This window comes from Podarcis gaigeae, assembly GCF_964106915.1.
Source record: "Podarcis gaigeae genome assembly, chromosome: 3".
Classification (NCBI taxonomy): Eukaryota; Metazoa; Chordata; class Lepidosauria; order Squamata; family Lacertidae; genus Podarcis; species Podarcis gaigeae.
In genome coordinates, this window is record NC_139680.1 from 4,261,771 (window position 1) to 4,288,666 (window position 26,896).

At 43.5% G+C, this 26,896-nt stretch overlaps 1 protein-coding gene across 7 annotated transcripts in view; it reads left to right on the top strand.

Annotated features, from left to right (window-relative positions):
* Positions 1-26,896, top strand: part of TFAP2B (transcription factor AP-2 beta) — a 65,724-nt gene that overhangs the window by 27,171 nt on the left and 11,657 nt on the right. For all 7 annotated transcript variants that reach the window (XM_083730518.1, XM_083730517.1, XM_083730516.1 and 4 more), the window contains 3 exons: positions 3,422-3,641; positions 8,561-8,679; positions 13,528-13,669. In XM_083730518.1, coding sequence (XP_083586644.1) covers positions 3,422-3,641; positions 8,561-8,679; positions 13,528-13,669 — 481 coding nt within the window. The remainder of the gene's footprint in view (positions 1-3,421; positions 3,642-8,560; positions 8,680-13,527; positions 13,670-26,896) is intronic.

Consider the following 26,896-nt stretch of genomic DNA (forward strand, 5'->3'; position numbering starts at 1 on the left):
CCACTTCAGATTGCAGGCGAGCGGCTTAAGCGGTGCAGTGTTTTGCCTTTGGATAACATTCCTAAGTGTAAGAAATCTAGCATATCAGGAAAATGGCTAGGTTATAACCCTTTCCTCTGACATTTAGTTTTCTATATCCATAAATCACCCCCCCCAAAAAAAAGAAAGCATTCACCAACAATCTGAAGTGGGACAGTCCGGACACAGGTTTACCATTTCATCTGCTCTATATAAGAACGAGTATAAGGTACTCGCTTTGTCTATTAAGGTAACACCAGCCTGCAGTGATCTCAAGGAAGCAGCAATAGCAGCAGCTGTCCGCCCTTATTAACTCTTGCATGAAGCGTACCTTAAGTATGGTTTGTTCTCAATTACAGGCAGCAAATGAAACAACTGGGGGAGGGATGCAGTAAGTCTCTGTATAAATTACAGTGATTGGTTGATTGATCAGCGCACCTGCTGCAAATCAGAGGGATCTTTAAAAAGTTCAGTAGCAAGCAAAATACATCATTAATAATTTCCTTCTATTTGTTTTTTTTCGGGTGTGTGTGCCCTGTTTAATAACTTTATACCCAAGTCTACTTATGGTTGGTGAATTTGCTCTAATTCTCTTAAAACAGCGCTCATTCTTGAAATAAATGGATTGAGCAGCTTGGAATCTTAGGGAAAAGCAGCTTTTCAGTAGTGAGCTCCATTTTCATTTGGAATTAGAATGATTTGCTTTTTTTACACACCCAGCCCTCCCAGCCTGTCTGTTAAATAAAAAATAATGCTTTCATCAATTCCAAGCCAGGATAAAGGGTTAAAAAAACCCCCAAATATACAAGTTTTTATGAAACCAGTGTAAAAATGATCCAGCTGCTAAGCTTACCAGTTTAGCAATTCATTGGATTCCTTTCCTTTTTATATTTGTGAATCAGTACTAAAAAAATGAAACAAATATTTATGAGTAATAAGTATTTATTTATACAGTGCACAAAGTGTCTTACAGTTTATACGTAGAGAGAGAAGTTACTGACCAGTCTAAACTCTACGTGCTCATTCTAGCAAACAGGAAATGCTGGACTTGACTGCTTTTTCTGGATATCCCACAAATATTATTAAGAACACTGATTCCCCCCCCCCCCTTTTGCATTGGCTTGTCCATAATAATCTACGGAGCTACACTGAACAGGTCAAAAGCTTACTTCCCTCTTTTTAAAAACTGTATTTATAGATGTGATCCAGGAACAAGTTAAACCAAAATGTGTTTTTTTGAATGTGATGTCCCAATCACTTCATGGTGCCTAAATGAGCTTTCCATACAGGTTTCTCTGGCTCAATGGGTTAGTGGGTCAGGCTGTAGATCTCTAATTGCCCTTGTTACATATTCTGTTTTACCATGTGGTTGTAGTAAAGGCCGCCTGCTGTCTCCAACTTCTACATAATTACAAATATACTTAGAAACACCAGGGCAACTTCCCTAGAGATAAGGAAGAATCTATGAAGGGTTAATTGGAGTATTGTTGCAACTACCCTGGGGTTAAACTAATAGATTCATGGGTTGGTGTTCTAAATATCTAATCTGTGAAAAAGCTTGAAACAGTCACTGGTCCAGAGAAAGATATACAATTGTTGGTTTGAGATTTGGAGAGACAACTGGGTGACTAAATACAACAGGGAGAGGCTTCCCCACCCTAAATATCGTGCAAAAAATTAGCTTCAGCAGGTGTGGCCTAACATGCTATTTAGCCCGGAAAAGACAATTAAGAGGTGGTGATATGACAAGCATCTTAAAACATGGAGCTAATTTATTTTCTGATGCTTTAGGAAAGGACCTGAAGCAGTGGGTTGAAATTACAATATTGGTGATTTTGACAAAGTGTTAGGGAAACTCCCTTGGAAGATGGAGGCCTCTCCTTCATTGGAGGTTTTCAAAGCTTAATTGCCACCTATCCAGGATGCTGTAGCAACAGCAGCAGATTAGATGATCTCTCAGGTCCCTCCAACTCTATAAATCTAGTGAAATGCCCTTCCCATGCCATGTTTAGGGCATAGGCTCCATGTCACCCTAAAAGAGAGAGTGGAAACTCAGAGTTCACGAACTAATTAAGATGAACACAGATTTAAAAATTAACGAAACTGGGACACAACAGCTGTACTCTGCTGAACTCAAGTTGACCAATAGAAGCTGGCTCCCTTCATAGACATCCACCTGTTAAACCTGGCTTCTCAGTGATGAGCGGGGTTCCTCATCCCCCTCCACCACTGCCATTCCTGTGCCTATTGTGTTTTTATGTTGTACCCTGCCACACACACACACACACACACACACACACACACACACACAGTGGATTATGAATAATTAAGCAAATAAGTAAGTAAAACTAGCACCCAATAGGTAGATATAAAATGATCAAAATCTTGTCCTGGCATGGGGCAGCATGGGGGGGGGGCACTCTTAATCTATTGCATTTCTGACTATTATGTAGGTATTTACTAGGAGTTGTGCAAGAAAACTAGTTGGCAGCTTCTGCTTGTGGAGAAGGCTTTCCAGCCCAACCCCATAGCAGCCGAATGTTTTCTGAGAGACATGTAAAGGCAGTATGCCAACTTTCAGTGCACCACTTCCTTCTTCTGAGTTTTTAGATGATCCCTTTTGGAGAGCTTAGAATGACCCATCTTTGCATTATACTGGAGACTTAGTATCCAGGAGCACAAAATATGTGAGCTATTAATTGCATAGAAAACAGTGATGTTAAGTCTGGTAGTATTGTGGGTATTGACTTTTTCCATATGGGTTGTGTTTCCTTCCCTTCCAAGTTCACCTTGCTGTCCTGGGACCCATTGCAGCATGTCTCCTTTCACTACTTCCATGGAAAGAATTTGCCATGTGGTCCTTTTCCATAGGCAATATGGGACTCTTGCCAAAATCACCTTCAGCAATGTGGCTTCTTTCTGTGTTGTAGGAAATGCCTAATGTCCAAGACTGACTCCTCATTATTATGCCACAGTTGCTCCTTCCTGAAAGAAGAGTCTCACTGTCCTCTGCCCACAGCTTAGTCGTAGAGTGACTTCTAAGCATTACCGTGAGCCGTAAAGGATGGAGTCAGGGTGCATGGCAGCTGCTCCCACTCTCTTCACTGTCATTCTGGATTGGGTCCTTTGGCCCCTCTCAGTTTAGCAGCTTTCGTGTTCTGAGGATAATGCCCAAAGGGTCTTTCTATGTGAAACACTGCTAATGTGACATTGGGGCCTGTCATGGCAGCTCTATAAGAACCATCCCTGTGATGGGATCCCCCATATGACTCTGAGCAGTAAGCTATCCAAACAAAAGGTGTTGAATCGATGGGACTGACTTCTGGTTGAGCAAATGTTGTCTTATGACTGAGCCAGTCCCTGAAGTGTGCTGTTTCCCACACCTACTTTTCTGTCTCCCCAGTTCCAGTTCCTCCAAAATCTGTAACTTCCCTGATGATGAACAAAGACGGCTTCCTTGGTGGCATGTCTGTGAACACAGGCGAAGTATTTTGTTCAGTACCTGGGCGGCTCTCCTTGCTCAGCTCAACTTCCAAGTACAAAGTAACTGTTGGAGAAGTTCAAAGGCGCCTCTCACCCCCAGAATGTTTGAATGCCTCGCTTCTTGGAGGAGTACTTAGAAGGTAAGCCCTTGGGATAGGTATATGTGTGCTTATGTGTGAGATTTATTACATGGTGTTACAGGGATCAGCTATGTGAGTATCTGTTGATGTTGATGCATGTAGAAGACCTCATAGGACATATACTTAACGGTCTGGTTACCACTATGCATGCATGGGCCTCTGAGGACTTCTTGAGAGAAAAAAACAGTTGGCTGTAAGGCTTTTGACTGGGACTGGTCATGTGCAACACATCTCACCAGTTCTTAAAAGACTACATTGGCACTCCTTTTCAGAGCACAATTCAAAGTTCAGGAGCGTATCCTTTAAAGCAATATACAGCTTGAGACTCAAGTACTTAAAATGCTCCCAAACGAATATACCCAAATGTTAAGATCATCTTCTGGGCCTGGGTGGCTGTGCCTTTGGAGATGAGGAACGTAGCAACTGAGAAAAAAACCTCTTTTCAGCTGTTGCACCCCATCTTTGGAGTGTTCCCCCAGTAAGGCTTGCCTACGACCGAGTCTCTCATGTCCTTTTGGGACCTTGTCCTGCTCAGGTGCTCTTTGATTTTTGTTTCCTGTGATATGTTAATTTGTTGTTGTTGTTGTTGTTGTCATTAACCATGAATCATGGAATCATTGGGTTGGAAAGGGTACCAAGGGTCATGTAGTCAATTCCCCTGCAATACTGAAATCTCAAATGTCCTATTTTTGCTTTCATCTATTTTTTAAACATTGTTTTAAGTAAGCTTTACTTGAAGGGATGATATGATAATGTATGCATATTCAGCACTTTAGTTGTTGTACTGTAATAGCCTGGAGTTAAGTTCTAGTTACAGGTAGGTAGCTGTGGTGGTCTGCCGTAGTCGAAACAAAATAAAAAAAATTCCTTCCAGTAGGACCTTAGAGACCAACTAAGTTTGTTATTGGTATGATCTTTCGTGTGCATGCACACTTCTTCAGATACACTGAAAAAAAAGTCACCAGACCCTTACATATAGTGAGAGGGTGTGTGTGTGGGGGGGTCTGTTGACTTGTTTCAGTGTATCTGAAGAAGTGTACATGCACATGAAAGATCATACCAATAACAAACTTAGTTGGTCTCTAAGGTCCTACTGGAAGGAATTCTTTTATGGAGTTAAGTTGTGAGGCAGGCATTCTAGAGGTCAAAATACATTAGGTGGCTTTCGGCCAGGAGTGGCTAGCCTGGGCTCTTCCAGATGTTGCTGAGCTATGAGCATAGCTGTCAATGTTTCCCTTTTTTAAAGGGAAATTCCCTTATTCCGAATAGGATTCCTTGCAAGAAAAGGGAAAAGTTGACAGCTATGGCTATGAGTTCTATCATCCTTGAACATTGGCTATGTTCGCAAGGGCTGATGGGAGTTGGGGTACAACAACATGTTGAGGGCTGTAGGTTAGCCATCTCTTTTAGGCAAAGCACTCACTTTCAACCTTGACTTCCCCCTCCATGAATTCATAATGCTGGCTTATTTTAAAAGGTTGTAAGAATTGCTAAGGCACATGGCTGGCCCAAGACATTTTGTCACACGAGGCAACCACAAAATGCTGCTTCCTCCCTCCTGCCAGGGAAGAAGGAATGAGTGATGATCTACTAGCGGTGAAGGGTGCTCCCACTGCTCCTGGGGTGGACACATGTCCCCTTGGATGCGGGGGGGGCAGAGGGTGAAGAAGCCCACTGCGCCTGGCCATCCCTCACTCCCAAAGCAACACCAGCCATTGGAATGACACACGGCTCGGGGCTGGTATCACTTCAGTGGTGAGGGCTGGCCTGCCACAGCTGGCTCTGTTTGCCCTCCATGCCCCTCCATGGAAATATAGCAAAGCTGCTTGAGGAGTGTTTCCATGGTGGGGAGTGTTGCTCCAGTGGTAAGGGCTGGCCTGGTGCAGGGGCTCCGTTTGCTCTTCACACCCCACCATGGAAACACTCATTACTTTCAGTTAATGTGGTACATCTCTTCAGTAAGGGCTTCATTTGAGCCTGAACTCTGGTTCTTTAAGAATGCCATTGAATAAGTGTACAGTGGTGACCTGGTAAATATTGCGTAACTCTAGCAGTTATGGAATCGGAGGATGGGTCCTCTGATGGTACCTGGTTAGAGACCAGGAAGCAGAGAATAAGAATAAATAGACAGTCCTCATAGTGGATGTGTCAGGTGTATAAGACCTCACAGGTATCTGCATAGGGACTGGATTATTATTTTTTAATGGTTTATAAATGATTTAGAGTTAGAAGTGAGCAGTGAGGTGACCATGTTTGCTGATGGCAATGAGACTGCAAGGAAAGAGCAGCCCAAATGATCACTGGCTCACAGCAACCCACCTGGGAGTAAATGATACCGTGTTTGGGGCTTTTTAGTTTAGAAAAGGGTGAGTAATGAGGAATATGAGCGAGGTGTTCACAAATATTTATGATGTGGAGATAGTGGATAGAGATGTGTTTTCCCCTCTCCCATGGTACTCAAACAAAATGAAGCAAGGTTCAGGCAGACAAACGGAAGTCATTCTTCACGCAGGCCAAACTGAAGCTATGGAATTCACTGCCACAATATGTGGTGATGATTTTAAAAGGGGATGAGACCAATTCATGGAGGGCAGGCCTATCAGTGGCTACAATACATGATGCCTCTAAAGAACAGTTATGGGGAAACAACCAGAGGGAGAGGGCTATTGGCCTTGTCTGCTGCTTATGTACTTTCGATTGGCATCTGGTTCACCACTTTGTGAAATGGGGTGCCTAAGTATATAGGCCAGGAGTCAGCAAAGTGAGTGGTGGGCCGTAGTGTGTGTTTGCATGCGCACACATGCATGCGCAAACACTATTTCCGGGGCTCCTTCCATCGCGGAGGAGGCGTGTGCAGCTTCCCATTGGCTGCAGGAGTTTCCTGTAGTTTCCAAGCAGGCGGCAGGGGTCCCTTAGGGGGCGGCGGGGGTCCATGGGCCAGTTAAACGACCCCCCATGGGCCACTTGTGGCCCATGGGCCTTAGGTTGCCGACTCCTGATATAGGCCTTTGGCCAGACTCCACAGTGCTGCTTTTGCAACTGAAGCCTAACATGGTGTCATCTGGATGTTGCTAGACTACAACACCCATCATCCCTGACCCATCATGCTGGCTGGGACTGATGGTAGTCCAACATCTGGAGGGCACCACACCAGCTAATATTAAAACCTAATTTGACTTCAGGAAAACGAATAAGTACCCATGAGTTGAGTATGCAGACAACCTTCTAGCTTTTCTGATAGATCTTCTCAAGCTGGCCTAGGATCCTAACATCTCTTTCTTTACATGTAAAGAAAGGGTGTGAAGCTCTATTCTACAGGGTGGCTGGTATGTCTTTCAGAAGAGAGGGTGGGAAACAGTGCAGAAATCACATTTCTAATGTAAGATATTCACAGTTGCAGAGTAAGCCCTTTCCTTTTTATCCCCCCTCCGACTTTTCCCCCTGTAGTATGAGACAATGTGTCATTTCTAGGTGGGTTAATAGCCATGGATATTAAAGGTAAAACTGGGGCCTCCTCAGCCTGTGTGAAGCTTGGGCACGTGGTCTTCAGCATGCATCCATCTATGTTCATATGCACACATGCATCCTGGCCAATGGTTGCCATTTGCTTGATAAAGAAGTGAAGTCCAGAAGTAGAGGTGGGGTCTTCCACTGTCATTGCAAGACGAGTCTGTGGCTATTGTCAAATGAATGGAAAGCAGCAATCTTTTAATTGCTAGATCAACTGGTGAAAGCTTCCATTCCTTCAATGGGGCCCACTTTTAATTGGAGAGGACTCGTTTTAAAAAAGCAGGGCTGCCAGTTCTGAGGGCTTTTTTGATTTGTGGTATGTTGCGGAAATGGATAAGAGGTCTTTTTCTAAAAGGAATGGTAGATATTGTTAAAATGTGCCTGCAATACCGAGATTTCAATAATAGGCAAATATATTTAAATTGGTCATAAGGTTGCCAGCTGCAATTAAAAGACACACACTCAGGACCAATACTAAACTCTTCGCGTTGCTGAGGGCAGTTGTACAAGTGGTCACTCCCTTCTCCACAGCCACCTGTATCCTGGAAGTCTTGATCTCCTACTTCTCTGACCTTTCCACCATTCCAGTTTTATGGCCACGGAGGTGTTTCTCAAGGCTAGACATTTGCTTTTCCTCAAAACTAATAATCTATCCCACAGGCGTAGCCAGGATTTTTGTTAAGGGGGGAGGTCGGCCTTTTGCTGGGGTGGAGCAGAACCGCAATTAGCTATGTATTTTTATTGATTTTTATTGATTGGGGGGCAGCTGCCCACCAGCCCCCTGCCTCCTTTGGCTATGCACATGATCTAGCCATTTACTAGGAGCAAGCCACAATGAAACCAGTGCTCAGATAAAAACTCATGGAATCGAGCTGCTGGTGCCTTGGTTGGGTGCTACCAGCCCATTTCCTTTTGCTTTCCAGCCAGTACCAGTGAGTCATGTGTTTCGGGGGGTTGGACTAGATGACCCTTTGGGACACCTTCCTACTCTACAATTCTGTGATCCCTCAGCATAACTCTTCCTCGAGAATCATTATTTCTCCCTCCCCTCCCCTCTCCATTCTCCCCCTCCCCAATGCCCATCTCTCGATCTGTCTGTCTCATTGCTTCTCTCCCTCCCCCACTCTCCCCTCCTTCTCTCTCTCTCCTTCCTCGTTACCTGTCTGTCTCTCATTACTTCTCTCTCTCTCTCTCCCTCCCCCCTCCCCGTTTCTCAATTTTGTCTGCTAGAACTTCCTCAGTCAGCTGCAATTCAGACACAGTCACGCGCGCTAAAGCCCCTTCCAGCTCCGGGGATCTGCCTCATAGTCGCTTTTTCCTCCCCCCCCCCCCAAAAAAAGTGTCTTTCCCGGGAACATTCCTTCAGCTTCGAATCAGCACCTTCTTTCCCCTCCATTTTGCCATTGCAGAGCCAAATCGAAAAACGGGGGCAGATCGTTGCGAGAGAGGCTAGAAAAAATCGGCTTGAATTTGCCAGCCGGCCGGCGCAAAGCGGCAAATGTCACCTTACTCACCTCCCTGGTGGAAGGTAAGCAGACGCGGCCCGCGCGGATTCCCCCCGCGGCGCCCCCGGGCGGCTCTCGAGGGCGGGGGAGCGGGGACATTTCGCACGCGGCTCGTGCATTGAGTGGAAATCGTTGCCGGGGTAGCACCGAAGCTCCGGCACGCAGGAAGCAGGAGTGCTTAATAAAGAACAAAGACCTCAAGCATCATGAAGCTCGGCCCATATCTCCATTCTGGTGTAGATCTCGCCATCCGAAATGGCTTGACTTCAGCCTGTGCTTCGGAGTGAGTCCCACTGAGGGCAGCGAGATGTGCTTTGGAAACAGCACGCCTCTGATCGGACCAGCCTAGGGGTCACAACCGAATTCATCCCAAGAGGTGTTGGGAACTGGCATTGAGATGCTTCTGAAAAGCAACTGTGCAGACCCAAGAACAGTAAATTAATATACCAAGAGGTGCTGAGTGAGCGTTTGAGTTAAGCAGCAACTCTTCCTCGGGATGGAGGAGAATATAAAAACAGAAATTTTAAACATGGGTGGAATTTTTTTGGAGGGGAGGGTGGGGGAAAGTTGGCTGCTTGCATTGTCCTATTATGAAGGTAATACCAATGGAACTCCATTGATGCTAGTGGGAGCTTTCTATTGCAATTGCGCTCTCTCTTTCTCTATGTGTGTGTTTGTGGGAGTATTTTTCCAGGGTTGCAGAGGAGAAAGGGGAGTTGCTGCTAGATTCCAAACTAAGCTCCCAATCCTATGCATATTTACTTGCAAGTAATCCCTTCAGTGTTCAGCAGCTGGGCCCCAGTCAATATGGATAGAACTGTGCTTTGTGGGAAATTTAGTTCTGGGTTATAGAGAGGCATGCTGGCTCAGAGAAGAATTGGAGGCTTTCCCTTGAAAAATACTTGTATCTGACACTAATAAGGATTCACAGAATTCTTTCAAAAGCAGAATTAAAAAAACACCACTGGGTATCATTAGTATACTATATGTAATTATTGACTTGAGGGTTCCAAAATCTGGTTATTTGAATGTGATTAAGCTGTAAACCTGAATGAAGCCATTAGAAAAGTCAGCATACCTACTTCAGGAATAAAGGTATTGGTACCAGAGGCCTTTGCTAGTTACTTGACAAAATTCAGCTTCCGTTTGGATCTGCAAGATATCACTCAATTTCCTGGTTCCTAAGTTATTGTTAAAATAATGATGATGATGAAGGTCCATTTCAGGAGAGACATTTAATGAGAAGTGAAGATATTTTGAAGTTTATAAAGTAAATAGGAAATGATCACAGAAAATGGAGAGGAGAGGGATGAGCTGGTTGCTGAGGAAAGCAGCCCAAAGGTCCCTTAAAATTGAGATGGACAGCAAACTTGCACATAATAAACTGCTGATACTGTATGATTACAGTTCATCATGCATTACTCAGGTGTCATTTCTGTGTTGGACCATGATGTAAGAGTATAACTCCACCCAAACCCTATTCAAGTGCTTCAAGAATTCTCTTTTTTATTAAAAAATATTTTTTATTAAATTTTCCATTTTAACAATCCAATCAGATCACATTAAGTATTCAAAATTATACAAATACATATCATATAATCCAAATATTCTGCCAAATTATAAATTTTTGTTGGGGCTTCCCATGCTTCAAGTTCAGTGGGGCTCTAATCATCTTATGTTTCTACTGCCTTGAGTTTCCAATAGTTCCTTCTTTAAATCTTCCTGTTATTATCCTTCCTTCTGTGCTTCAGGAATTCTCAAAGTTAACAGGGAACTAGAATTGTGCATGCAACTATTAGAGTGAGATGCATTTGTGTTTGTGAATATTGGAGTGAGATGCATTACAAAATACACAAAATTGTTGCTGAGCAAGCCAAACATTTTCCCTTAAAGAACTGTATCTTGGCCTATCCTACTGAATTAGCAGCTGCTTCAGCAATATCCCACTCTCTTCCACAGCTCTTCCATTTTATTGCCTGTGGCAAAAATGTTTCATTCATCACTGTTCAGGATTCACAAGGGGTAGGGAGTCTGGTCTTTATCTTGTAAGTTTCATAAGGAGAATTAAACATCCATGGTGAATGGAGATTTGATGAAGGTCATCTTTCTCTCCCACTTCCTTTGCTTTTCAAAATAATGTGTCATTAGGATTATTAGACATATTTGTTTTTATAGGTAACAGTCTCTGGGGTTGCCTTGATCCTCCTCCTCCACTAAGTTTAAACTACAGTGTGGTATCAGTAATCAGAAAAGGGACAGGTATTTAAATTTTACAATAACTTATTTTATAATAATATAATTACCCCCAGTACCATAGCTATAATCCACACTGACTGTGGTTGGACTTAAGGATTGTTTGTAAAACAGAACATTCCCAATTAAATGATGGTATTTTGATTAGGACAGCATTGTGCAGATGTTGTAAAGCTTGCATCCACAAGCAGCAACAAATCCACTATAAATTCCCATGTCAACAAGCCCTTACTGTTCCTGAATACATGTACACAAAATTTTATCCTACATGCTACATTTTGAGGGAGATGTAGTGAGTGAAGGTATCTATGTTTTATTTTTCAGTGGCAAAGGGATAAATTTCAGTGGGATGCAAGCACCAATTGATGAAGTACATGATGTTTTACACTGGAACACGGTCAAAAATATCAAAATACAAAATGAGAACACAAAATACATAACAATCATCAACAACAGAATGTATACATGTGTTGACTGACTGCTGTTGTATTTTTTGGTAGCCTGTTTAGGGGTTCAGTTCTGTTTAGGAACCCAGCCTGAGACCTGCACTCTGCTTCCTTAGGGTAGGGCTCACTCATGTTAACGGGGTGCTTTTGGACTTCTGTTGTGCATAAAAAGAATTGAGGGTCCTCCACAGCCACATTTGAATGTAAATACAGCCTTCACATCTCCCTCACCTAGGAGATATGGAGACTCTCGATGGACAGTTTTGGCATCCAGTTGAGCAAGGGAGTTGTGCAGGGAAATTTTCTAATATAACACTAGAGGAGCAGGAGGTTTGGAGAACTTTGTACTATCCATTCCTGCATATCAACAGAATGCCCAAGTTCACTTGCAACAAGGGAGGAAAAATGCATGCTACAAATGTCAGAGGTACAGTCTTGTCCATTTTTCATGTAGTTCAGGACTGAGCATTTGTGTTTGGAGGCTAGACAAGACTTAGCTCAACTTGGAGCCCTAATATAATGCTAGCATCCAATGATCTAAAGCTCCTGAGTCCTTATCCTTCCTAACTGCAACTCAGTCTGTAACTTCTTACAATAGCATTACATTGCTTTGTATTTATGACAGGCTGGATGTCTTGAATGTTCTCCAAGTTGTGAATGTTAAGTGAGGATTTGCTCAATCAGTATCCAGGCCTTCTACCACAGGGGAAGAAGAAACTCCTTTCTTTGCTTGAATTTCTCTTCCAGCTCTACTTATTAGAGAACCTACAATGCTATGAGAGTCTAGAACACTGTTTTTTCGCTTCCTGGACTCTGGCCTATTGAAAGAAGGTGTTACAACAAGTGTGCAAGCCTGTTTGTTTTTAATTGTTTGCCAATTAATTTTATGGGAAGGAGGGCAATGAAGGTAGAGAAAGCAGTCTGAAGAAAGTGTACACGAAGAGCTCAAAAATAACTCTTGGGAAAGAGAATAATAAAACCCAACTGTATTTTTTTCCAGCATTGCACTCCAAAGGTACAATTCAGTCAAAAGTAAGCGCTATAAAATTGGACTGATCTCAATAGAAGAAATAAGTGTGCATGTCAGTCTCTCCCATTGAAATAAATGGGGCTTCAAAGTGCTTAGCTGAACAGCTCTTTCCACAGTATTGCCAGCACAACCTTGGGGAGTAAAACTACTTCTTATCTCAGTCTTAGTGTAAGGCTGACCCCACTACTAAGTGATATCATTATTATGGCACTTAACAGTCACAGCTTCCTTCAAAGAATTCTGGGTACTGTAGATTTATTAGGAATCTTTAGATTCCCATCATAGAACACCTTTCAGGGGATGGAATTGTCGGGTTGGCCAGGAGCATGGACAACCCCCAGGCAAACGACAGGAATGTTTCCAGCCTGTCCCTCCCATCAGCGTGCAGCTCTAGGGAGTTCTGACAGCCTTCCCCGACGATTTATAGTGACTCAAGTCTTGGAGACATTGAGCACACATCCAGAGTCCAGCAGAGATAAAACGCAGTCAGAGCTAGGCTGAGGTTGTGAGCACAAAGCTGCTTTATTAAGCATAAGGCAGAACAAAATTTAACATGTCTCCTCTCTCTGGTCTTCCTCGGAGAGAAGGCAGAAGTGAAAGCAAAAACAAATGGAAACAGAGTACAATACAGTAAAACATCCGCTCCCGTGATTCCAACATTTGATGCTGGAATGCATAACACAGACATGTGATGAACCAATCCTAAACAATATCTGCACAGTGAGAGGAATAGAAACCCAACAGGAATAACTAATTCAGGTTTGCTGTGTAGACATGCACAATGTGCATTTCCCTGTTTGTGTGATTCAACCTGCTTGCTAACAGCTTCAGCCAGCATCTAGTTGAGCTGATGTGGCTATATTGGTTACCCTTTCATAGCCCAGGTCGCAGACATTTAATGCTCTAGAACTCTACTACATTTAGTATGACCAACGGCTTAATGCAATGCTAAGGATGTAGGTGCAGGACATCTGCAAATGACTGAAGAAGAAGATCGTGATAACTGAAAAGTTAGTTTTTGGTCTGACAGATCTAAGGATCTGACTATATGCCAGTCTCATTCAGTTAGTATTCACTTGGCTAAGAAGGATTGTGTCAATGTGGTCGACCTGTGATGATCAAAGCTGCTCATCTTTCCCCAGGAGAAGCTGTACATTTAGCTCGGGATTTTGGATACATCTGTGAAACTGAGTTCCCAGCCAAAGCTGTTTCTGAGTACCTGAACAGACAGCATACAGACCCTACTGATCTCCACTCCAGGAAGAATATGCTGCTTGCCACAAAGTGAGTAGGAATAACCCTATAATATACTTTGCTTTCAACATTCTGGCCCTGAAACTGATAGTTTCATGTTGATACTTTAGCAGGTTGTTTTTGTGGGATCAGTAGATCTTAAATTACAAAACAGATCACACTGTCACAACTTTTGCTCCCTGTGGATTTTATCCCCTTGGTATAATTTTCAGATTAACAGATACGTTGTGGTAGTGTTCACATATCAAGCTCAGTTCAGATTTGTCTACTGCTGGGTTATTTATTACATTTGATATATTGCTTTCCCTCCAAAGAGCTCCAAGTGGCTTATATATGGTATCCAGGAGGTCTCTCATTCAGGAAGCACCCAAGGTGGAACAATATTTTATGTTACAGCAAACTAGTAGCGAAGTATCAGCATGATACTTCGTGTTCATTTATATTCTGTTGGAAGTCACTCAGAGTGGCTGGGGCAACCCGGTCAGATGAGCGGGATACAATCAACAAACACAAACAAACAAACAATTTTCTATAATACAATCCAAATGTATTGTAGGGTTTTGTTTGCTTAGACATTCTTTTCCATTCTAAAATGGTTGGCTGAGGTGCTCTAGTGTTGGCCGGGGGTGGAGGTGGAAGGAAGGCACAAAGCCAGTCAGAAGGTTCTCTATAGTAGCAATTGAATGACTTTCTCTGGTTCTAGATAGAAGCAGGGTTTTCACAAACCAGAGGAATTAAGGGAGAGTCTAGGCTGCATCAATAGGAGTATAGCATCTAGATCAACGGAAGTAATAGTGCCACTGTATTCTGCTCTGGTCAGACCTCACCTGGAGTACTGTGTCCAGTTCTGGGCACCACAGTTCAAGAAGGACACTGACAAACTGGAACGTGTCCAGAGGAGGGCAACCAAAATGGTCAAAGGCCTGGAAACGATGCCTTATGAGGAACGGCTAAGGGAGCTGGGCATGTTTAGCCTGGAAAAGAGAAGGTTAAGGGGTGATATGATAGCCATGTTCAAATATATAAAAGGATGTCACATAGAGGAGGGAGAAAGGTTGTTTTCTGCTGCTCCAGAGAAGCGGACGCGGAGCAATGGATCCAAACTACAAGAAAGAAGATTCCACCTAAACATTAGGAAGAACTTCCTGACAGTAAGAGCTGTTCGACAGTGGAATTTGCTGCCAAGGAGTGTGGTGGAGTCTCCTTCTTTGGAGGTCTTTAAGCAGAGGCTTGACAACCATATGTCAGGAGTGCTCTGATGGTGTTTCCTGCTTGGCAGGGGGTTGGACTCGATGGCCCTTGTGGTCTCTTCCAACTCTATGATTCTTTGAGTCAGAATGAACAAAAAGGTAAAACCGGAAAAGCAAAAAGCTGCAGAAGAGAGGTTCCTAAGACCAGGAGCACCCTATTAATGTGAAATAACCAGCAGCATCTGTGCCTTCAGGTTTATAGGTTTATAGTATATTTGCATTATGGAAGCTATCAACATTCAAAACAGTTGGCCACAGGCTCATTGCAATGCATCAGACAACTTTTTCTGTGTGTGTTTTGTTTAAGAAGGTTGTGTGGATTGATTAAGGTAGCATGGATAAAATTGTACATAGTGAGTTGCTGCATGCTGATGTGTCTCTCTTGAAGGCAGCTTCTGTGATTTGAAAAGATGTTTTCGTGTGGAAGCCATATTTTGGTTTTGGTTAGTGTTGTCTGCGGCTGTTAGAACTGACATTAAATCCAGCGTGTTTTTCCTTGACCCCCCCCTCTCCCCAGTTCTGATCTTTAGCGTATTTACTTAGAAACAAGCCCCTTTGACTTCAGGGGAGATAATATATGATATACACAAAACTTGAAAGGTCCAGATGTGAAGCCCTTTCAACTGGATAGCTCAGTTGGTTAGATGGTGGTGCAGTTTCAATCCCCATATGGGACAGCTGCATATTCCTGCATTGCAGGGGGTTGGACTAGATGATCCTCAGGGTCCCTACCAACTCAACAATTCTATGATTCTACCCCCAAGTGCTGTATAAATGTTTACCTTCTGAGGACTTGACTTTGTGAATCGACACAGTTGGTCTTCCATATTTAACAATCAATTTCAGGCAACACAACATTTTGACAGATGGTATCATTTCCTATTCATCCCACCCCCAGAAATACATGGAAAACCAATTCCAGTGGGCCTTCCCCACACATGCTTATGAAATCACTTCCAAAAGTCATACTATTTACCCCTGAATTCTCAATGGGTGTTAAACACAGTATTCTCTGTGCTAATTTGCAATTTCTTTAACAACCCACCTGTACTTCCGTATTCCTTGGGCTCTAATAATTTGAATCTTCAATTCTGTGAATGGATTTATCTCTACAGTGGTTGTGTAGCTGTTGCTTTGCTTAATTTCCCCCTCCTGATGTGGTCCAAAATAACAACAACAAAAAATCAATTAATATTTTTGCAATAGCTGCAGTGAGATTTGATTCCTATGCTTCCAAATTTCTTCCGAGTGACTCTGCTGTTATCTGCATGTGTACATTTTCCCATTTCATCTGTGTTCAGATATAGTTAATTCAGGATGGTGTTGCACATTCTTGCTGTTTCATCCTGTTCTGTTTGGTTGCGCAGATCTGTCCACCTGGAGATGTGTGTCACTTGCTTCTTTGGAATTGTGATACTGTTAACTGGGTGGGCCTAGTAGTTGTGTGTTGTTGTTTAGTCGTTTAGTCGTGTCCGACTCTTTGTGGCCCCATGGACCAGAGCACGCCAGGCACTTCTGTCTTCCACTGCCTCCTGCAGTGGAAGACAGTAATTGTGTAGCCATGGTGAAAGCGATTGTGTGAGGGCTAGACACAGTCCTTTTCCTGTGGTGAAAAAACTAAGGACTGGCTGTTTCTGTATCAATGCATTAGTCACTTGCTAGTGGCCTCTTCTCTTGCTGTTCTAGAATTATGTGTGGGCAAGACGAAAGATGCCAAAATTTTGCTTTCTTGTCTGATTGATATTTGGGTTAGAAGGAAACAAATAATTGGCCAGACACAGTTCCTGCATCCAGGCATTGTCAGATCCATGTGGATGGGGGATAAAAGTTGAAGATGGTGCCAGCCATGAGTTTTGTGTGTAGGGTTCCTACAGTGGTTACTTCCTACAATGGTGGGGAAGCTGTGGCCCTCCAAATGTTGGACTCAAGTTTCCATGAGTCCCTGCTAGCATGGCCAATGGTTGGGGATCATGGGAGACATCTAGAGGGTTACAAGTTCTCCAGCTGTGCTCTAGAAACTATGCTGCACGCAGAGCAACTGCTCTAGAAAACCCACGGCAATGCGTATACCAGGGACGTCTCTTCCTGTCACTGTAAGAGGCTGAGCTGATGACATTAAGATCCAGGCGCAGTATAGTGTGGACAAGGATGTGTCTTAAGCTTGACTTCTGGGGTTTTGGCCTTGATGAAGGAGCTGGCATTGGATTGTGCCGTCACTTCAACCTGAGTGAAATACACCATTCAGCTCACACTTATTGCATAGCTGCAAGGTTGCTTAATGGTGTGGGAGGAAATGTCAGTTTAGAAATGTCAGTTGTGATGGATCAAATGGTAAAACTGCATTACCATTCTCATGCCAACAGATAAAATGCACACGTTGCATTAATTTTTGCAAAATTGGTTTGCCAAAATTGGCATAACATGACTCCCTTCTTTGTCAACCCATCTTTCCCTATGAAGGGTGACCTTGGGCCTAACCCCCTGTCAGCAGAAAATTCTTAAGTTGATTTCCATAGGATTCTTGGCTATCCATCCAAGATGACAAAAAATAAATTTCACCCCACGCCTTCCAATGTTTACTGTTAATCATCCATATATCTGACGCTTTTACAGCAGCAGCTTGGGGGGCAGCAGGGGGGTGGAATATTAAATCTGCTGCTATATTTAGATGTCTCTCTCTAGCTCATTGAAACTTTTACAATAGCTTTTCTATTTGTTTGATTTATGCCTCCCTTTGGCTCCTGTGCCATATTGTTTGGTGTTTTATGGCAGGCTTAGGCCTTTGGTAGTGTAGGGCTGCCTGTTTCCCCCCCACATGTTCTTTCTTGCAGGCAGGCCTCAAACAGATCTCATTTATTTCGTGCCCTAGGATGTGGCTTTCTCCGTTGACAGCGTAATTTAAAGAAATATATGGATGGCTGAAAAATCATTTGCTCAAATTTGTCCAGATGTTTTTTAGACGTGATTGGAATTTGATTGCCCTTTTCCGCAGGGTCAAAAGATATTAATGTCCCAGAACTTTAATTGCTCACAGAGCCTTTGCTCTTTGAAGATGGAAAAATATTTGGCCTGCAAATTTGACATTTCTACTTTTCTCTCCTTTTGTTTCCTAATGGATAAGACGCACATACAATAACTTTTTCCATCATCTGAAACATTTGATCTGCTTTCAGTTTCAGGACTGCACAGCTGGACTATCCTATTATAATATGGCTCTGTGCCTAACATAACTACCTGACTACTTCACACCATTTATGTCTCATTGTGAACTCTTATCTCATTTGTCATGAATTGGGGCAAATGTTTTTTGTTTAATCATACATTTCTTGGCTTAGCAACGCTAAGAAATTTGTGTTAGCAACAGACTTTTTTGTGAATGGCTGCTGTCAATTACCACAATCTGTATTTTCTGCATTTCCCCCCTTTTGACATGAATGTTTACAGATCCACTCCACCACTCCACTTGTGTATGTATACTTCAGGGTAACCCTTCATGCATCTGGCGAAGTGGACTGGTGCCCATAAAACCTTTTCCCATGATGAATTTATTAGTTTTAAAGTGCCACAAGTTCATCTTGTTCTGTTTAGAAGGTCAATATGTATTCAGCAGTCTTGACCTCATTTCTAACCATTTGTATGATAAATAGATTTGGGTGAAATCCATGGGCTTTAAAGGCTCATGGTGTGGGAATGTTAAGGAAGGTAGTGTTGTGACCTGGGGTTTGTGATTTCAGCTCTCTTGACATCATATGCTGGAGACAGTTCTCTAGTAACACTTCTTTATTAAAGCAAACAAGACTGAAACCTGAGGAGGGGAGAGCTACATTTATAGGGACAGGGAACTAGCTAGAAAGGATACATTTTGGAGGGAACAATATCAGGCAATCACAGTCCTGCCTTTTGGAGGAAACCAATAAGACAGAGGATCCAAATACAGCAGCTTAAATGAACCAATAGTAGCTGTACCCTCTGGAACCAAAAGGCAGTTACTTTACCCTAATGCAATACAGACAATAATAATACAGATATAAAATCCTTTGACTCAATACACAACACCCCTCCCCCCCAGTGAGCACAGCAGACGTAATCTCTCAGGTACTGTGGGGTCCTACAACTTCTACTTGATCTCCTGACAACAGGTGTTGCCGGTTCTGGATTGGGTGTCACCTGTGGTAGGGGGGCTGCTATAGGGGTTTCGTCAGGAACAGATGGAGTCCCAGACATCTCAGGGTCCCCTACCTGTACCTCATCATCCTGAGGACTAGCAGACCCTGGTTCATTTGCTGAAGCCCCTGGTGACTGCACCTCTGGGCCATTTTCACTCTGGTCTTGCAGCTCTGCGTCGTTAGCCAGGGATGAATTATCAGACTCCTCTCTGCTGAGCGCCCGGCGCCTCAGCTGATCTATATGTCTCTTCCAAACTTGCCCATTTTCCAAGGTCACATAATAGGACACAGGTCCACTAGTCCGGGTGACCACACCAGCCACCCACCGCGAACCTCGTGAATAGTTCCTCACCCAGACCAGATCTTCAGGGGCGAGATACCTTGTTGTGTCAGTCTCAGCCTGGGGGGTTGCTCTTGAATTACAGTTTGGCATTTTATCCGGGTGGACATAATTCAGCACCGTTACCAGTCTTCTACCCAAGAGCAGCTCAGCTGGCAACTTGCCCGTCGCAGTACACGGCGTCACATGCTGCAAAAATAACATTCGTGCGATGCGAGCTGACCAGTTACCCTCCTATGTGAAGGTTGGGCCATGCACTGGCTAAGAGCCAGAAGAGCAAAAGTCCAAGAGTAAGAGAGTACCTTAATTACTTTTGCCGAAATAAGGAAGCGTGTTCCTATGCTCTCACACATCTACCCAAGCAATAAAGCCAAGAGAGAGATGGTTGCGTAGCCAGCCCTTTTATCTGGTCAGCTAGGGCCCTGCCCACCTGCCTGGTCACACACAGGGGAGGAGAATCCAGAGCAGGTATGACAGGAAGTCCTTCTTGTCTGGAGCCATATTCCCCTGTGTGTCCATTCTAGGCAACAGGAAAATATGGAACTTGACTGCTCTAGCAATAATACATCCCACACATGGTACCCTGCCTCAGTAAATAAGTTAGATGGGTTTTCATTCCAGATTGTAGATTGCATCCATTTGTCTGCTTTAATCAAACATGTGTCATATATTCGCTAGCTGCATTGCATTTAGAAAAAGGGTTTAACTTTACTTGTCACACACTTTGCTACTGTACCTGAAGTGGAGCTTTGTCAGTGGAATGTTAATGAGAAAAAAGGGCTGGTATTCATCCTCCAGGCCAAATAGTGGTGTATAGAAAGGCAAGGTTGTAAACATCTGTGTGCCTACCTATCTGCTAGTGGAGTCTTAGAAACAGGGGATGGAAACTAGCGTTGTAATTTCCACAGAGGTGAGGATTTTTTTCTTCTATCTATATAACAAATAAATTAATAAATAAAATGTGCCCACCTTTCCATTAAAGGTATGGAAACGTAGCACTATAAATAATGTTTTTTCTTGAATGTTCTTTGGTGGTTTTGGCTTTGGAACAGCAAAATGATGACGGTTTTCAGAACATATATTACTACGGCAAATGCAGCAGACAGTCCAATTTGATGAGGGATTTGTACTCTTGCCCCCCCCCCACCTTGTCACCCCACATTTGCCATATTTTTATGGGGCTGCTTCCTATTATACCATAGAAGTCTTATACAATAGAAGAGCTTACCGTTCTGAACATGTTTAATTATCTTCCCATCATCTTGCCCATAACTGAACAATGAATAAAATATCCCCATGGTTTTAAAATCTTTTTTCCATCATGTGCTAAAGCATTCTTCCTGGTTTATCCTGGTGTGGTTTTTGCTTTCATGCTCTATAGTGGTCTGTGTAGTAGCACATAATGTTCACCACTCTGGACTTCAACTGTGTCCTAAGCTGTGTTGGGCATTGAGCCGCATCAGAGTTAGCACTGCTGTTTTACTTACTTGTGTGTGTTTAGTTTCTCAGAGACAGAAGAAAAATAGTTGGAGTAGGGAAGAGAGGAAAAGTAATGAAAGGTAGATGTGTAGTGTTACAAATGTAAAAGCAAAATGTAAATGTAAAAAGGAAATGTAAAAGTGTTTCCTGTCAACAGACTGTAACTGAAGCTCACCAGGGATCTCAGGTTTTATATGTTGGATATAAAACACTTGTCCCAAGACTCGGGGTCCTCTGAGCAAAGTTGGTGAAGCAGCAAAGGTTCATTAATTGCTTGCAAGGGTGGGTGTCCAAAGCAGGCACGCCCAAATTCAGCAAAACACAAGTTTATATCACCTTCCTTTGAGCGAAAAGTTCCCTCCCCTGTCCTCCACTGGGTTACAGCCTATCACAACCTCCTAATTTAAATACTAAAATCTCCTCCCCTGTTGACATCTCCCATTCCCCAGAATTCAGGGACCCTTACCCTTAATTACTTTTGCCGAAATAAGGAAGCGTGTTCCTATGCTCTCACACATCTACCCAAGCAATAAAGCCACATCCCGACCACCCCTTAGGCATACACGAGTCCTACCCTGCTGAAGTCTCTAGATAAACCACATTCTAGCAGCAAGCCGCCCTGTTTTCCGGTGTTCTAACCCCAAGCCAGTAAAGATAAGCACCCAAGCGAGTCTGCAGTTTTTTAGCTGTTGCAACCTTCTACCCAGGTGTTGCAACTGTTTGAGGCCTTCTGACCTTTTATGAAAAAACGACATTTCCTTTTCTTACAATTGACAATCTTATTTTCCTCCTCCGACATCTCTATGAGGTAGATTAGTAGGCTGAGAAGTAGTGAATTGTTCAGAAGAATTCATGGCTGAGCAACATTTTGAATGAGGGCTCTTCACTCTTCACTCCAGCAGCAGCAGCAGTGCCACATTGCCTCTCCTATCAAGACATCCTAGAGTACACCACTTGCATCACATGCCCTCAAGAATACTTGTACCACTTGGGCTGCTTATTCATAAAACGTGGTCACAGGCCCACTGTAAAATGTGGGCTTGACAGAATGGGTGCCGGTTATTTCTGCATTTGTCAAGGCCTTTGAAGACGTGCCTCCCAAAACTAGGGCTCTTAATGTATTTATTTTTATGTGTTCATTTAGACTCTAGACTGTAGGTTGTAACAACGATGGTGAAGAATGACTACAATGGTAAAACTAAACTAAATTTTCAGATTTCTACTGTGTGTGTGTGTACACACAGAAGACCTTCGGGGCTTGCCCTGGCAGCTGGCTTATTTGCATGTTCAGACCCAGAGACCTCCCCCCTAAATAAAGTCACACTTGTCTCAAATTTTAGTTTTGGTTTTTGGCAGAATTTAGGCCACAACTTTATTGATTACAGAAGGTGAGTGGCTGCATAGGCTCCAGTTTGACTAGCTCCCTACACCCTTACAGGCAGCACTGACCCAGGGCACCAGCATAGGCCAGCCATGGGTGAACACCTGGGTAGGTGAAAAGCCGGGAACAGACTATGTTCACCACCCAGATGCCCCCCTGGACTCAGGCACGGGCACAACCCCCTCTCGGGGGTTGACCAAACCAGTTGAGTCCCTGGATTCCTTTAACGGAATACCCTTCATGTAGGGATGGTGAGACCATTCTCCCATCCCTATCACCTGAACCAGAGCCTATCCGCAACCTTACAAGTTGTGACGATTTGCTACCCAGCAGGCGAAACCCAAACGGCAACAGCCAATCAGCCAAGTGGGAAAAATTCCTGCCGTGCCCCTGTTCCAACAACAGACGACACACAACAGCATAGCAAGGTCAATCGCAAAATTGCCCTAAAAGTAGGGAGAGGTGGACAGGTGTTCCGAATGCACAAGCCGAAAGAGGAAGTTCTGGGTCACGTGCATAGGTATATCTAGGTCCCTCAATCTGTTTGGATTGTGCCCCATTGGCCAGATTGAACCCAACATTGAGGGGCTTACCAATGGGGTGTTGTGGCTGTCCAATCTTACCCACCCACAACACAGGAGTTTGGTCTCCAGGTCTCACCGCAGCACGTGCCCTCCTTTTGAGAGGACATGATTTATTGATTTTATACCACTTAATATATAAGAATATCTCTATGTGGTGTACAGAAAATCAAAGGAACAACATACAACAAATTTTACAATATTAAAATGTTACTTTGATACAAAATTACTAATACTATAAACCGATGTCATCTCCTCTCTGATTCCTGGCTCTCACCCAGGGCCCAAACAAACTCTTATCTCTCCCACAAAAATCTCATAAAGAGGAAGGTTCCTAGAAACTGCTGCTGACATTGCCTAGTCTTTTAGGCTTGTTTTTTATGGGCAGACCCAAGGTAGATGAAGCATCCCCAGGCTGCCCACCACCGTATCCTTTTCAGCAGCCAGCTGTCCTCTCTACACCCAGTTCCAAGTACAGTGGTACCTTGGATTAAGAACTGGAGGTCCGTTGTTAACCTGAAACTGTTCTTAACATTAGCTAATGGGGCTTCCCACTGCTGCTGCGCCGCCGCTGCACGATTTCTGATCTCATCCTGAAGCAAAGTTCTTAACCCAAGGTACTATTTCTGGGTTAGTGGAGTCTGTAACCTGAAGCGTATGTAACCCGAGGTACCACTGTACAGCAGCTTGATGAGTTTCCAAGGGTGGGGAAAGGATGCTTTCCCACTCACCGTTCTTTTTCCAGTCTTTCCCCTCTTCTCCTTCAGCTGCTTTTAAAACTAAGCTTATAAACTGTGCAAATTATAATGCTTCTTAGTTCAATGGGAGATGAATGGCAACCTATGATTGCAGTTCTGAGGTTACAGGGAACTAGGCCTTCTTGGTAGTGGCAACCGTCCTGTGGAAAACCCTCCCACCGGATGTCAAATAGAACAACAACTACCAGACTTTTAGAAAACATCTGAAGGCAGCCCTGTTTAGGGAAGCTTTTAATGTTTGATGCATTACTGTATTTTAATATTTTGTTGGAAGCTGCCCAGAGTGGTTGCTGAAGCCCAGCCAGATGGGCGGGGTATAAATAATAAATAATAAATTATTATTATTATTATTATTATTATTATTATTATTATTATTATTATTATTTTATTACTATGCGTGGCAGCATGAGTCAGGGTATGGCGTCAAAAGAGAGTGTCAAAAGAGGTAAAGGTAAAGGTAAAGGTACCCCTGCCCGTACGGGCCAGTCTTGACAGACTCTGGGGTTGTGCGCCCATCTCACTTAAGAGGCCAGGGGCCAGCGCTGTCCGGAGACACTTCTGGGTCACGTGGCCAGCGTGACATCGCTGCTCTGGCGAACCAGAGCCGCACACGGAAACGCCGTTTACCTTCCCGCTGGTAAGCGGTCCCTATTTATCTACTTGCACCCGGAGGTGCTTTCGAACTGCTAGGTTGGCAGGCGTCAAAAGAGGTACATTCTTTTAAATATACCTGAGTGTACTGAAAGCTCCTTAGACTTTGAAGCTTCAGTTCTAAAAATGAGAGAGGGTGCACACACACTCCAAGTGTATATCTGTTTGCTACTTGCCTCCTTTTTTTCTCCTGGCATCACAGCAGGTAATCATAAAGGGCCAACCAATAAAGAGAACCACATAAAGGTCTGGTGAGACAGAATGGATCCCTGTGGGTTAGACCTCCTAGTGTTCAGCTTCTGTAACCTGTCACCCTCATGTGCTTCCTTGATTGTATGCCCAGAATGCCACACCTGAAGGCATGTCTGTGACAATTCTCCCCTCCCCTTTGAACTCTGTCTACCCCTTGAAGATATTTCATGTTAGGTCTTGCACTACTGGGTTGCTATGGAAGTAATTATAAATTACTACCTCCCATTATATTAGATCAGGCATGTCCAAAGTCCATTTGGGGGGCCTAATCCGGCCTGCCAGTCAGTTTAATCCAGCTCCCACAGGCAGTTCCTTCCCAGGGTTCTTTAAAAAAAAAGTCAAGAACTTTGGGGTAACATCCTAAAAAGGTCAACAACTTCAATCCTAAAAAAAGGTCAGCAACACTTCAATCCTAAAAAAAGGTCAACAGCTTCTTTGGTCGGCCCTCATGCATGTTCACTTCATCAAATCTGGCCCTCTTTGAAAAAAGTTTGGGCACCCCTGTGTTAGATTAACACTAGTGAGAGAGCAGCAAATCCCAGGCTCAGTGTGTGGATAAGCCCTGTTGTCACACACAACAAACGTGGTGATGAGCCCATGTTTGGGTTTTACCACTTTTGACTGCAGGCCTAGGCTTCCTTCACCTTGGGCGTTTCTGCTCACAGAGCGTTAGCTTGTCAGAAAGAAGGCTAAGTAGAATGGTTTGCTCCCTAGTTTTCCGCACCACCAACAAATGCACAGAAGACAGTGGGATTCTGCAACTTGTTGCACTTAATGTGTAGTCCATGACCCTTGTACTAATTTGATAATGCATTTTTGAAAAGAATGGGTTGGGAACAGCAATTAAAACAGTTTGACTTGCTAAGACTTCTCTGCTGGCATGGTAACTCCAGTTGAGCAGAATGGATCAGGTATGTGATGTCATGCGAAGGAAGCATTGTGAGCTACTGCTCTGCTTCCCTAAGGTTGGTGTTTATTTCAGAGATATGTGGCTAGCTACTTGGGTTCATTCCCTGGTCCTTCCCAGTTCAGCTGTGTGTATGATATTTTGACTGGGACAGATTTGACCAGGAGACAGACTCCTTGCTTACTCCATTCTATGTGGCAACCATTATACTTTTTTTTTTTTTTTTGCAGACTTTGAATTTATTTGGGGCACCTCACCTCCTACCATATGGTAGCTTAGCCTTCTTTTGCTCTGACTGCCCTGAAATTTGAATGAGAGATACCATTCAATGTTTTTATTGAATTAGGGAGGTTCACTGTTGCAGACTTTGAGAATCCCTTGCATTTTATGTTGTGAATCGCCCTGAGATCTATGGAGGAAGGGAGGTATACAAAATTAAATAATAATCATTGTAATAGATAAGAGTAGCTGCTGTATTCAAACTACTGCTCAGCCATGGGCATCTTGGGTAAGCTTGCACAAATCTGTGTTCCTGATCTGTAAAATAAAAACTATAGTGGCTTCCCCCTCTGAGGGTTTGTTTCGATGATCAATCACCCTGAAAATTCTTCCACTTCCACCTCTTCTTCTTCTTCTTCCTCTTCCTCTTCCTTTTCTTCCTCTTCTTCCTCTTCATGTGTTAAATCCATTGTAGCTTAGTACCATAACCACTGCTCAGCATGTGTGCGCATGGCTTGCTTTTTCAATAAGTTTAAGAATTTTGATGAGGGGAGGGATTATGTGTAAGGAACATATCAGTTCCAGTGCATGGCTTGATTTTTCTCACTAATGTTATCTTCAGATACCTTTCCCTGCAGTGCACTGCTGTTCTGCTGGTGGCACACTGGAGATCAGATTGAACAGGCTTTTTGAGGAGGGGAGGACTGGTGTGTGAGTGGTGTTGCCTTGAGGAAACTATTTGACTAAGTTTATTTCATTTAATCCATTTCATCACCACACACCCACACCCACACATCCAGTCTTTTGCTCTGGAGGCTTTTGGCCCCTTCTAGCAATGGATTCCCCTTCCAGCAGAAGCTCTGTGAAATGTACTGGAGTTGACACAGAGCTCTGGATTAAATGGCATAACTCCAGCACCTGCTAGAAAATGCTGCACATTTGCAAGTTCAGGTGAAATATTGGCAATGACACTTGTAATGATCATGTACAACACAAAAACGGAAAAAAGAACAAGTCAATGTTTTGAAATGACTACAAAATGCAGGTGTGTAAATCCTTCAGGATATGTCAGACAGAGGATAACTGCTGCAAGCAGAAAGCCAGCAGGCAATAGCTCTTTCCCCTTAGAACAAACAAGCCCCCTGAGGACTGGTGTAGCAGAGTGGACTGCGTGTGGGCATGGAGAGGGCCTGGTTCAGATCCCACAAGGAATCCTGGGCTTAGCAATTTCATTTGTTTATTTGTTGATATTATTATATGGTTGGATGCTAAA